The sequence below is a fragment of the Sinohyriopsis cumingii genome, chromosome 5, assembly GCF_028554795.1.
Source record: "Sinohyriopsis cumingii isolate HCF-2022 chromosome 5, ASM2855479v2, whole genome shotgun sequence".
In the NCBI taxonomy this organism is placed as follows: domain Eukaryota; kingdom Metazoa; phylum Mollusca; class Bivalvia; order Unionida; family Unionidae; genus Sinohyriopsis; species Sinohyriopsis cumingii.
Window position 1 is genome coordinate 12985468 of NC_142965.1, and position 13920 is coordinate 12999387.

General features: G+C 34.5%; 1 protein-coding gene across 4 annotated transcripts in view; it reads right to left on the reverse strand.

Moving 5' to 3' along the window:
• Window positions 1-13920, reverse strand: part of LOC149798649 (low-density lipoprotein receptor-related protein 2-like) — a 94661-nt gene that overhangs the window by 24597 nt on the left and 56144 nt on the right. For all 4 annotated transcript variants that reach the window (XR_016421009.1, XM_089957488.1, XM_089957487.1 and 1 more), the window contains 6 exons: window positions 9959-10118; window positions 9224-9342; window positions 8702-8861; window positions 5798-5910; window positions 4767-4892; window positions 669-848 (listed from right to left, as the gene is read on the reverse strand). Coding sequence is in view for 3 of the 4 variants with exons in the window: in XM_089957488.1 (XP_089813614.1) it covers window positions 669-848; window positions 4767-4892; window positions 5798-5910; window positions 8702-8861; window positions 9224-9342; window positions 9959-10118 (858 nt within the window). In the remaining variant the exon portion in view is untranslated. The remainder of the gene's footprint in view (window positions 1-668; window positions 849-4766; window positions 4893-5797; window positions 5911-8701; window positions 8862-9223; window positions 9343-9958; window positions 10119-13920) is intronic.

Consider the following 13920-nt stretch of genomic DNA (forward strand, 5'->3'; position numbering starts at 1 on the left):
CTCATATATATACGCGGCAGAAACATATTATGGTAGCAGTAAAGAATTAATGATTAGACGATCATATAAATTAGTTTTAATTTTTTTTCAAATTAAATCTAAAAATTCCCGGCAGGTTCAAATCAAAATGTGCAAACAAAGTTTCAAACATTAAAACTATAAGTGTCTATGAGAGTTGAATAAAGCTTATATAGCCCTAATTAGTACCTTTCCAACAACTTGGCCATTTCAGAGTCGGTTTAGAGTCCTTCATCATCCGTCAGTTTTCTCCAGTGATAAGTTCTGTCGGTTTCTGGGGCTGCTCCTCGACGTTTCTTCTCGGAAAGCGACAAACAACGTTTGCGGCCATCATTTTGTTTTGTGGGAAACCTCATTTGTTTTTGTTTTGATGTGCATTAAACTTACGACCATGAGATACTTCACCCTCATACTATTAGGAGATGACTTGATAGTTTATTTGGTCGTGTAAATTTCGCTTATTCAATGAATGCGGTAAGTACCGCTACATAATTGTGTATTGTTTGTTTGGAAGTTATTGATTGAATCTGGATAAAACTTGTATTTCTGTGCATTATTTCGAGAGACAAGTTGGTACATAACATACATTTAATGACATGTACTATTTTAAAATTCACAAAATTGTTAACTATTCTGCTTCAGAAACTTACCATCCTCTCTACAAATTTCACTGGAAAGATTCCACCTGCCAAGGCTTCCACATTTCAGAGTAGTTCCACTGAGTGTCAGCTCGAAGCCTTGATTGCAGGTAAAGGAACAGTAACGATTGTAGCAGGGGAGACAGGTCTTCTCCAGCTCAGCATTCGGAATGGAAAGTGCACATTCTGGCTCTTAAAAGAGGATAGTTGAATGCAAAAAGATTAATGCTTATCGTCTTGATGATTTGAGTCCTTGATCATCAGTAAGTATAACTATATAAAAATAATCGCGGTGAAAATCAAAATGTCTAAAAAGTGCCAAAAAATGGGTTATTAATCATATATTTAAAATCTAAAGCATTGGTCGAGTGTATCCCAACTATGTTTAACTGTTTAGCAGTTGACTAAAACGGACTTTTTGACCTGTGCTATCAAGTTTTTCTTCAAATTATTTTAATTGCTTTCCCAAATGTTTCGGATCGAGGTATTAACTATATTTATTACGGCGAGGAATTCTCTCTTGCCTAGAACACATGACCTAACTCGCAGACTCCGAAATTGCTTTACTCAAAAAGTGGCACTGTCCACATTAGCAGATGGTGATTATTTTTCTAGCATAATCAACCATCCCAGTTGGTAATACATTTTCAAGGTCAGCACGTCCCTGCTCGCCTAGAGGTTAGTAATCCCTTTTTTCACCCGTACCATCTATATGACCTATATCTAATGAATGTTTAAGATTTCTTAATTAATTCAATATGAAAGGGTTGAATATTCTTCACTTGGAGATGTTGATGGGGCTGAGTCGCCCATTTACAACGGAGCTCCTGGTGCTCTTTCTCCTTTACTCCCTGCTGTCAGCATTTTTGTTCTGAAGGGGTCAGTATGCTTTGCTTCATAAATAAGTATTTTTTTTTAAGTATGAGATTATGAAATGTAACTCATCATCTGATATATCCAAATCCCTTATATTTTTCAAAACGTCATCAGCTATCGTGTTCAGCATTACTTCAACCTCCTGTTTGTCCAGTATTGTGTGTTTGTTTGCATACAAGATGTATCCAACACCACTGATTTGAACCATTCCGATAAGAAGAACCATCGCTAATTGCCTTTCGGTCATTGTTGCACAATATAGTTTTGTTAGGAGACTCATATGGAATTTCCTACATCAAATACATTTATTTGTGTAAACAACTGTACTGTTTATGTTGTCAGTATTGCAATTGTTTAACTTTCACATATTATTTTTGTTCAGCAACTCTGCATTTATTTATACGAAGTAACTCCTTGATCCATGTATTTTTGTTGAATATATTGTAATAAAGTTGGAGTATGCGCATTTGGTTATAGCGCCTCGTTTTAAGGAATTCTTAGATTTGTGTGATTATTAGAATTCGGCGCAGTGGAAATATCCTTAACCCGAAATAATTTAGCCAATTACTAGGAGCAAACGTCAGTGAGTTAGTGAGTTTCCATGATGCCATGGTTCACTAGTAGTGAATTCAGGCCAAAACCGTTGACTGACGGCTGCACCGAGAAAAACGATGATATAACTAAAGATGTGTGTCTGTGACTTTCGTCTAGCATCTAAAGGTTTGATTCATATGCACATTCGGTTGATGCGGATAAGCACAATATCCTTGGTGGGGGATCACCAAACAAGGCCAGGTGTCATCGCCAGACACGTATAAATAACGGATTACTCAAGCTGTGGAATTTCTTTGAACAAGACCTATAAATTACAAACAGTATTTTGCCTTCCTAGCCGCAACAAGAATCTTGGATACACCCACACTAAGCACAGGCATTTTATTAACTGCGTAACTTGTCAGAAGAAGAGACAGGCTGCAAGAGTGACGAAGGCCACGAGTAGCGCGGAATACTTAACTGACTAAAGACACAGTCTCCAACCGCAATATATTTGTATTCAGTTCTTCTGACGACTACAAGGCAACCAAGAGCTAAACAGACACAGGAGATTGTGAATCTAGCGTTTGGTGAAGAAACGTGCAGTCAACTGTAAACATTTGATCTTAACCCTGAGAACGTCCATGCATACTGGATATCCTTTACAATCTTCGTGCACACGGCTGAATCAGAAACTCTTGGTCGAACCATAGCTTAACAATGAGATTAGTTTGAAGATAACGATGCTGTCATACGGAGATTACTGAATGCGAATCGCTACTTGCAAAAGGCATGTTTAGAAGGCAACAATATCAAGATGAATCTCCAATGCAAACACAGAGAGCTGAAAGACTCAGAGATCAGAAACAAGGCTAATGAAATTTAGTCATACGCAGACACACGTTTCAATTGTTTTCAAAACAAGCTACGGGTAATAGTAATCAAGTATATATCCAATAACGAGAGATAATGGCAACCCACTTACATAGGAAATATAAACTAAAAAGATAGTCCGGACACTTCAAAAAGACCCTCATACAGCAAACATCTAACAGTGAGAGGACAACTAATTCACTTTCCTAGGTGGAAATTAACATATATCAATCTGATCTTCCGGCGCTGACCGAAACTAAAGAAAAGCAACAGATTTTCTGTCAAATGAAAATAACTGGAACAGATGCTATCACGGCATAATTCTACGAAGCCAAATACTCGTGCATAATACAGAAACTTCGTGAATGTTTCACACAATGTAAATTAACCTCATAAGTACAAAGAGGCATCCATCGTCCAACTGTAAAAGCAAACAATAATCAATAGGTAACCCCCACGAAAGTCATATGGATGTCCGTGGGCTGTCAGTAGGCGTCGACATCATGGTCAGATTTCTGTTGAATACTCTTGTACATCTTATTCGTCAAGGGCTTATATCTGAGAGTCAGAGGGGCTTCAGAGAAGGACACCGACTACATACATGTGTGCATCTTCTCGTCAACTCTAGAAGAAACACCAGGAACAGAACTCAGACCCATACAAGACTCTCATCCAGCTAAAAAAAACTTTGATACAATCAATTGTGGAAGCTTCTGAATATATATTGAAATTATTTGCCCTGAGAAATTCACTGTAATGGTTTGGCATTTTGTTGATGTCATGTTTTCTTGAATCCTGAACGACAATGAGTCATTCACAGTTACCAATGATGTCCCGTAAGTCAGCTTGTTAATCCCAAACCGTGTTAATATTCTCTGCAATGTTTACAGATGCAACCCGTAACTATGAAACTGAGATCTACAACATATATCTGACGGATGGCACGTTGCTCAATATAAGGAGACTACGGACCAAGACTAACGTATTGGAAATGACGGTTACCTCTTATTCGTTAACAATCGTTACCTTAGCCTGTCATTCAACGGATTATGGACAATTTTTCTTCAGATAGTGACAATTTCGGTCTCACAATCAGTGTCAAAGAGGATAGCTGAGATGCACCAATCTACGCCAGCAAAGCCAAGCATACAGCCTACTAACGCAGCCAGTGGTCAATCCCTACAGGCAGTGGACAAGTTCACCTGCCTCGTCATTACAAACAGTCCACATTAATGACGAAACCAGCTCCAGAATTGCCAAAGCACATTTGGTCTTTAGTGGACCACGCGCAGAAGTATCAGCTTGCAAAGCAAAATTGTAGGTATATAAAGTAATTGTGTTGCCAATCCTGTTGTGAGCATGCTAATCCTGGACGATGTACAGGCACTATGCCAAGAAGCTGAACCATTTTCACATGGGCACTGATGTGGAGAAGATGGCAGGAAAGGGTTATTTAAATAAGAAGCCGCATAGAGATTTCCAACAAAGAAAACCATTTAATTTCTTAATCTCGATTTAAAATCTTTTCGTAATGATCATAAACATTGCCATCTATGATATAGTATTATGTATATTACTACATCTAAATAATATACATTACTTCTGCACATACAATGCACATAAGCTAAAGGTTATAATCTTAGCGAGTGTAGAAAAATATAACAGCTGATTATATGTGTGTATGTCGTAGAGTATATTAAAAATGGCTTCTAAGCAGAGTCGCTAGGAAAGCCAAAGATGCACAACGGCATGTATGAAGTTTGTATTATAGAACTGTCTGGAAATATTCAGTATTATTTTATTCCAATTTCAAATATCAATACCTACCCGAAGAGCATGTCCTTCCATCATCGTTAAGCGAAGAACTGTCCATGCACGCGCACCTTTTTCCATTCCTTACAGGCAAACAGAACTTACAGCACCTTCCGTTTGAAATGGAACATTCCTCATGCACTGAAAATGGAACGTAAGTGTTATGCTGAAAACTGCTAACTTAAAGAGACCCTTCGTTCCGGCACTAATTTGTTCTTAGCTTCTACTTCGGAACGAATATTCAAGCCGTATTTTTCAGATGATTCCCCTTGGTTCAGAGATAATTTTGTGAAAGACATTGTAACAATTCTTTGGTGGATAAAGTCATGCGGCAATGGTATGTATATATATATATATATATATATATATATATATATATATATATATATATATATATATATATATATATATATATATATATATAAAGAATGCGCAAGAATAAGTGTTATTGCTCACAACCCCAAATGGAGTATGGAGTCCCCAAACCAGGAAAGAAAAGGAATCTTACTGGATACGTCGTTTTAGAACACTGAAACCATGTAGTTTAAGACAAGAAGACAACCATGCACAAATGCAATTATCTTTTGCAGCCGACACATTTTATTTTAAATAATTATCTAAATTTGCTTCATAGCAGATGACTAATTTAAAAATAAAATATCCGGGATATAATCCGCGCTGACATAAATTTACATAAAATAATAGATGTCGTTATGGCTCATCAATTTCAAGGTCAAGAAAAATATTTTCCAGTATCAGCAGCAAGCTGAAATAAACTAGTTGACACATAATAGAGTTTAAAGGTTGAATTCCTGTAGAAATAGCCATGTAAAGTTTCGCAAAGATAACCGTTTTCGTATTAAATTTGTTTGTTTTGTCTATGTTTTGTATTTGCCTTTGAAAAAGACTCATTAAAGAGTCAAAGAGATCAGACTAGATAGATACTAGTTTAGCACTGTTTGATGTGAGTTTATTGCATTTATATATATATATATATATATATATATATATATATATATATATATATATATATATATATAACTTACATATGTTATGTGGATCCTTGTATACCATCAAAAAGGCCAGTCCGCCAACAAGTGGGGACTCAAACATTCTTGTAAAATCTGTCCCATTCATCTTGTATCTCCGATATATGGCTCTTGAATAGACATTGATAAAAACAAAAGTTTCAAGAAATATTTTTAAAATACCGCTTTCTGGAATAAAATTAATATCCGTATTTCCTTCTAAGAAACTGACTATACATACGCATTTATATGTATGTGCATATATATATATATATATATATATATATATATATATATATATATAAATAATGACACGATCCTAATATAGCATGTTAGTGAGTTATAACTAGTGTTTTAAGTAGTCGAACATTTGACAACAAGTACGTCATTTTACATTCAGTTATATGAGCGCATCCACTTGATTTATATGAATAAATGCAAGGCATATACAGGGAATTATTACTATCAATTGACACATCTCTACCAAAGGAGAAAGCGCGTTTCCTTCGATTCCACATTGTATGTTTTATATACATGGTTATGTGCAAACAATATGTATTTAATTACAACAATATAGTCAAACATCTAACTTGGTCACATACATTTTCATAGATGCAGTTAACATCATGAATTGAAACAATTCGTGTTTTATTTTTGTCATTCTTTTCCTTAAACTTTCTTTTGGTAAAATTAAAGTGAACAATTTAAAGCTATCTTCAACCCTGAACTCCAAGTCAATAATTTTAAACTTTGGTTAAGTTAAAGTTGCAGGTTCTTGTAATGATCTTGTTTATGTTGTTTTCATCTTTCATTTATTTCCCAATGAAAGTCAGAAAATTAACTAAATATAATTTTAATATGGTAGTATCATTAGCGGCAAAAGTACTAACACAAAGGGTGAATTAATAATTATGTCTAACTTCATCATTGTGGAATAGCATACACTGTCAGTGTTGTGTTCGTGCTTTTTCATGCGTTGTCTCTGACATGATCTTGAACAGTATTGTCTTCTGTGTTACTTTATTGCAGTTGGACCTTTCCAATCCACATTTTCGAAGTTATGACAGTAGATAGAAAGTCAGATACAGGTATAACTAGCAGACATACGACACATCCTATAATGTATCTAATTCCGTTTGAAGTTATGCCGTTCTGTTTCAGTTCATTTTGTAAAATCGTAAAGTAAACGAAGAATGTTGTTAATTTGTAAATTACATTAACTAACAATAATTTGTAAATGTTAGCAACTTTAACATTTTGCAAAGATGTCATCTGTTTTCTTGATTTTTTTCTCGTCCATTTATTTCCTATTACATTTCAATAAAGCAGTTACTTATTATTTTTGGTATGTTCCACTTGCCTTACATGCCTTTATTTGCTGTTTGAACTCTTTTATTTCATGCTAAATAGGGTTACTACTATTGCAGTCCTCCCAATTCATATTTCTACCAGTGACGTATTCGTTATTTAAATATCTTAGAAAGATGGCTGTTTGAAATAACATTTATGACATCCGGAAAATTGCACAAGAGATCACTGTGAACATAATATGTCAATCAAAAATACGATAGCAAATTTTCTTGTTTAAATAGATTCATACTCTATTTGCGGTTTTCAACATTCAGAAGTAATTAATTGTTGATTTTTCTCTCTGATCTATTAATTACCTAGATTATCATACCAGCTTAATCTAATTGCTTTACTACATAGTTGCATATATTTTGTTTTATATCTCATTTTTTATTTCTTAGATAAGCTTTACCTTGTGCATTTGTAACATTTTACAAATACTGCAATTCCTTCAGGACTGGCGTCCTCTGTAATGATTGAACCATTTATTTCAGTAGTTCAATATGAATTACAATTAAATAATAATTCTGTAAAACTCGAATATTAAAATCTGCATGTCTGCATCATATCAAAGCAGTACAAGTTTAACTTCAGACAGATCGAGTAAATTGTTATTCATATCAAATGATTTGTTTTGTGATAATTCGTTGTTATTAAAGGTATTATGGATGTGGTAAAATTATTCATTGTAAACCGTTTGTTCAGATGCATAGGTTATAGTATAAGTGTGAATTGCTAGTATAATTCTGTGAATGAAAAGGTTTATATGTCCATATGATTGCATCAACATGTGTGCGATCTTCTTTGCCGTGTTAATCTTAGTCAGAATCTTCTTTATTTAAAATGTAGGTTGAGACTCTTTACATTATTGCGTTTGATCTTTTCTGCTCTGTCATTTATTAACACCAAATGTTGAATAGAGCGTACTCGCCTTATTATGTTTGTTGATTGAACAATTTTGGTGCACAACATTGATCTCTGATGCTTGTCGATGTATCTTCATTTTCTGGTCTAATTTTGAAATCAGAAAAATCTTGCATGAAGGACATAGTTTCAATCTTTAATTTTCTAAAACACTGTTTTTCAACATCTGCTATATTTTATAAAATCATTATGGTTCAAAACCTAAAATTTTTCATCTCTACTGATACTGCTATTTAAGTATTGCGCAGATGACGAATCTAGGTTTAACCTCTTGAACGCCAAGATGCTGTCAGGCGTTGTGTAACACATTCCAATACGCAAATATCACAATCAGTAGGGAATAGTTGCCTCGCTAGGCGTTCAGCATTAAGAGGTTAGTGTTAGGACTGGGATGCCTGGTGTCAGGATAATGTGACTGGGTGGGACATAATGCTATATGTCTGCGGCATGATGTCCCAGTGTTAGACATCACTATAAACTGCCACAATACACACATCATAGCGATTTGACTGAAATATTGTTAAAGCTATGTTAAAAAATACACACACATGTATGTATGTATGTATGTATGTATGCATGCATGTATGTATGGATACAAATCTTTCCACATCTTACAAAGTGCGCAATAAATAATAACTCCAAACTTACCTTCTATAGATGTAGCTGGTGTAATAGATATATTGGCCGGCAACTTCAATATTGTTTGGCTGTTCACCAGTCCCTGAGATAATGATTCGAGTACCAGACTGCATTAGTTCCGTTCTTACAATCTTATCAAGAGTTCTATCACACCAGTATAGAGCTTCACCTATCACAAGAAACATAGAACAATTGGTGCTGACACTGATAGTGTTGTTGGTAGTAACGGTTGTGATATAGATACTGATGTATTAGTAGTGGGAGGGGTATGAGTAGTAATATTTATAGTAGTAGTATACGTTGTAGTAATAAAATTGGTAATATGAGTAATTTTGGTGGTGGTCGAAGGAGGTGGAGAAGAAAAAGACAGGAATAGCGGGTTGAGGAGGGTTTTCTAGGTTAACGTCAACAGTACGTAACATCTAGGTTAAAAGAGTTAAGACGATGAACCTAAATAAGATATAATGCTATACAGAATTATGATTTCTGTGAGTACTTAAGGTCATTAACAAACGATACGAAATGTAATACCTTCATAGTCGAACGCTATGTCACTTGGTGACGAAATTCCGTCGCTTACAAAATCATTGGGTTCTGTACCATCCATCTTGGCCCTGCGGATTTTAGATCCCTCTATCCACACCATTTGTCTTTTAAAGATTTAAGGAAAATATGATACAATAAAGTTACTGGTAGGTAGGTTATGAATATGCTGATAGTATCCAAAATAACATTTTAATTTTGCAAATAGTTTACTCTCAACTACATTGATTAATTGATGACATTGAAATGACACTTAAGTACATTCAGGACTATTTAGAATTGAGTCTTCTAGAGCAAAGCACCTTGCACAGGATTACTCCACCGCATCTGATCTAAGTCTGTCCAGGGGATAACTCTTCTAGATGTGTGTAATCTGTTGTGATTTAATATTAAAAACATCAATTCTAATATATTTCAGGTATGAGTGAATATGTTCCATTTCACTTTTGGGAAGGAATACATTTATATGAATTTGCAAGTACGTAAAATATTTATGCGTATCACTACATCTAGCAAAATTTTATTTGTTATTCTGATTACTATTATAATGTTTTCTTGGAAATTAACCGCGATCATATTCATTCTCTGTTACGTGTCGTTCATGCTAAATATTTCAATTCCTTATGGTAATGTAAGCATGTGTAGTGATCTAAAAGCAAATAGTCTATTCTAGCATTATTTTATGATAAATAAAAACTAACACAGTATGAATACATTACGTACCCGATTCTGGGGAAAACTTTCAGCTTTCCTGGTGTTAGGGATGTAGTGATTAATGTTTTGACATCAAATTCTGGATCAATTACTGCAATCGTTTTATTAAATGTAACGTAGAAATTTCCAGTGCTGACATCAACGGCCACATGGGAATATTGGGTAATGTCTGAAAAACAGAAAGGAGAGATGCAAATATATTTTGATGAACTCGTGCATGTAATTCCATTTAGAGTTGAAGATATTTATGCCATGTTTAAAACAGTACTTAAATAAAAGTTCAGTGAGATGTTGTATGATATACATTCACGAGGTCAGTGTAATCTGTGCTATATTTAATCACTAAAATTTTTCGCATATTTCTTCAGTCTATTAAAAAATAGTATACTTCAGCACAAAATACTATCATTTCTTAAAATTCTCTTCCATTATAATCTTAAACTAAAGCTTGTTCGTTGACGGTGCACATAGTTTTCCCGTTTCGACAGCTCTTTAGTATTTATTAAGTAGTTACAACTACCCGGTAGAACATCCCTAAATGACTTATCGGACTGCATCATTTTCTGCCATCTTGCAGAAGCCAGACAGTTTTATCAGACTGAGCAGTTCGTGCCTTGCGGTCTTCTTAACAGTAATTGACAACCACCATATAAAGCTTCTTAACGTATCGGTATATTCTGTTTTGCAGAGGCCTTTGCTTTCTATGTTGTCTTCGTACACATGTTTGCTTAGAAGTATGCAGTAGTTCAGTTTATTTAATATTTTATGCAACAAAACTGATTCCAAAGTAAGGCTAGAATGGTGTTTATTTGGAAATGTTTTCAAGTTCAAGTTAGTATTGTTACGTGTTTAGGGTCTTTTAAACAATTACAAGTAAAGAGAGAAGACACCAAGCTTTGTAAAATTTAACAAATAATTGATTTCCCTAGAAAAACAAGGTAAAAATGAGAAGAAAAAAAACGTACGGTTTTACGAATCAAATCCAAAAATAGTTCAAGAATAATCAAAGAATTAAAAATTAGAAGTTGTATTAGTAAAAGGTCCTAATGACACTGAGTTCGAATCCGGATGAAATCCAAAATGTATGGGAATGATTTATGCTGTGGTCAGCATCGTACTGATTTGTCAACAGTTCTTCGTTGAATCATAGAAAATAATATTTCAGTGTTTGAATTCTGTGTAGCTTCGATAACTGTCCTTGTCCAAGAATTCATTTAGAGCACAAGTATTACCTGGGAAAAATAATCTCTTGGAATCCAAATAATTTGAAGAGAACAAAATAATTAGCCCAAAAATCTGGTCACAACATTAAACAATTTAACTTCTTAAGTCTTAAGGCAAGTAATGACTATTCTTGATCAAAACATCAATAATAAATCTAGGTACGACGCGAAACAGATACCCGGACTAGGGGCAATCCTCTGGAAAAACCAAATTGATACATGTTATTTGTCACGTACGCCAAGTATAGCATCGATTCAACTTTATGAATCTTACTCTGAGAAAGAATACACAAAATTAAAAAAGTTGTTTTTTTCACCTCTCACTGATTTCTGAATCAAGGTCAGGAACTAGATCAGCATTAGATACAAATTTTATATTATTAGTTGCTTATAAAAAACAGTCAGGTCAAACAGAACTGAACTGAATTTCTGGGCAATGTCAAGTCCAGTAAATAAAGCTACATTACACTAGCATGTAATGGAGTATAAAAGATAAAAACTGACAAACAAACAATTAAATTAAATCAAATATAAATTAAATCAAATATAGATTACAGTATCAAAGTTGGCAGAAGTTTTGTGTTAGAGTCAAGGGTTTAAGGTTTAAATTTCATCTGAGACATTCAAATTTCACTGGATATGTGACACTTCGTTAAACTCATATGTATGATGTCTTCTCCAAAAGGGTCATAAATATACAAAAATGTATGAGGATTGTTTCATGTCCCTACTGCTTGCAGCGGGACATGTAGATGTCAGTGCGTCAGTATTCATCCATATATTTTCCATCCGTCCCAGGCAGCTGGCTCACACTGTCGCATATAAACAACTTGATGTAGGGAGATCATTTTAGTATTTCAATACTTGTGTCTCTGAATATATTTCTCAAGCTAGAATTTTATGCGAGGGAATTTGAACCTATTTGTTTGTGCTAGACAACATCGAAACTGCAAATGTTGCTGATTACCAACGTTAAAGTAGGACATTATTTAGAATCAGTAATGTTCCCAGAACAAAGATAAGCAATAATTCCTTTAATGTCATTATCATTAAGTATAAATGACTATACGAAAACTTTAGAACTGTTTTATTTCGAATTATATGTAATCCTGGTGAATTTCAAGCAGAAAAGTTGTTGGAGAAAGAGTCATAGGGTTGCGATGCTAGTTTCATCTAACACATTCCAATTTCATAGGTTTGTGTGACGCAATGTAAAAGTCCTATATGAAATGTCTCCTCACTAAATGTCATTAATAAATGCAAGTATGTGAGAATCATTTTATCTCCCTGCTTCCTGCATCAGAGGCATCTGGATTTATTTCAATATGTCCTTCTACATCACCAGTACGTCTAACAGTCTGTCGCAGAAAGCTGCTTTACACGATTGCGCACGAAAAACAGGATGTGCAAAGATGCTATCCAGAAACATTGTTTTATTGTTTTAGTCTATGTAGATAACTTATTGATAATCATCCTATTGTGGCCAAATTTCCAAGAAACGAGAACTCATTCTGATTGTACGTCTATTTGTGTCATTTGTAGAAGCACCAATACAAATCTTCTTGCGTACGCAATGCCACCAAGAGCGGGTTATCTTGAGTCAATTATGGAACAACGCAATGAAAATAAAAGTTGAAAGAGACTTTGCAAGAAATATGTCTAATGACCTTTGATATATGTTATTGAAATTGTGAATAAAAGTAGAAAATTGAATTACCTGAGAAACCAAAAGTTACATATATTTACCGACCTTTAGTCTCTCTTTATAGTACTTTCTTAACTAGAAGTAGTTGTAAAGTGATGAATCTCCCTCAGGTGACTTGGTGACTTATGTACATCCTTATACAGAAGAGGAATTGTACCTTTGTACCTACCCCTAATAAAATTTCCAGAGTGTCTGTGTCGTCAACTCTATAGGTGGACCCTTAAAAGGTTGTGTTGCTCCATCTTCCATGCCAACTAAACTGCTTGTTTGTTTTAGATAGGTGTATTAAGTACAATATCAAAAGAATCTGAATATAAATAACACATGTTACGAAATAGGGAACTGTCATTCGCTTTATAAAGCATGAAATCGCAAGCTAGTTACTAATGTTTGGTTTTCATTATGAATGTGCGCGATAAAAGTAGAAGAGGTAATTCTACCCTCAAGCCTCTTAAAACTGCCGTTGTTTTACATACATTTCATCATTCTAGTAATACAGTTTGAAGGAAGAAAATTATTTGTTTACAAAGCTATCTGACATAAACCGTTATTTGAAATAACCAAGATGTTTGGATTAAACGACTTTTAAGTATTCAGTTTCGAATTAAGAAGTGCCACCCTTTAATTCCGTCACCGAAGTTGCTCGTAGTTGGTTCATTTTTGTTGACATATTCGGTTAATGATTGTTCTAATAAAAACAACATTCGTACGTGGCGCACAAATTAATTCGAGAGGGAATGAAGATAGTCAGCATCTGAGAATATCAATAGTACATCAGATAAGTAAGACTAGGGTGAATATTAATGATTTGCTGGTGTGCTGAATTACTTTGAATGGCGCACTTGGGCTGAAGACAAACGCAGCTATTGCGGATTTACATATTAATTGGTAAGCATACGACACGGACTTGTAAAAATAATGTACGTCAGTTATGCCTTCAAGGAAAACAATACTCGTAACTTCTACTGCATCATACGCAGAATAAGAATAGCGCATCCCATAAGGATGACCTACCATATTCAACATCGAATCTGGTCTCCATA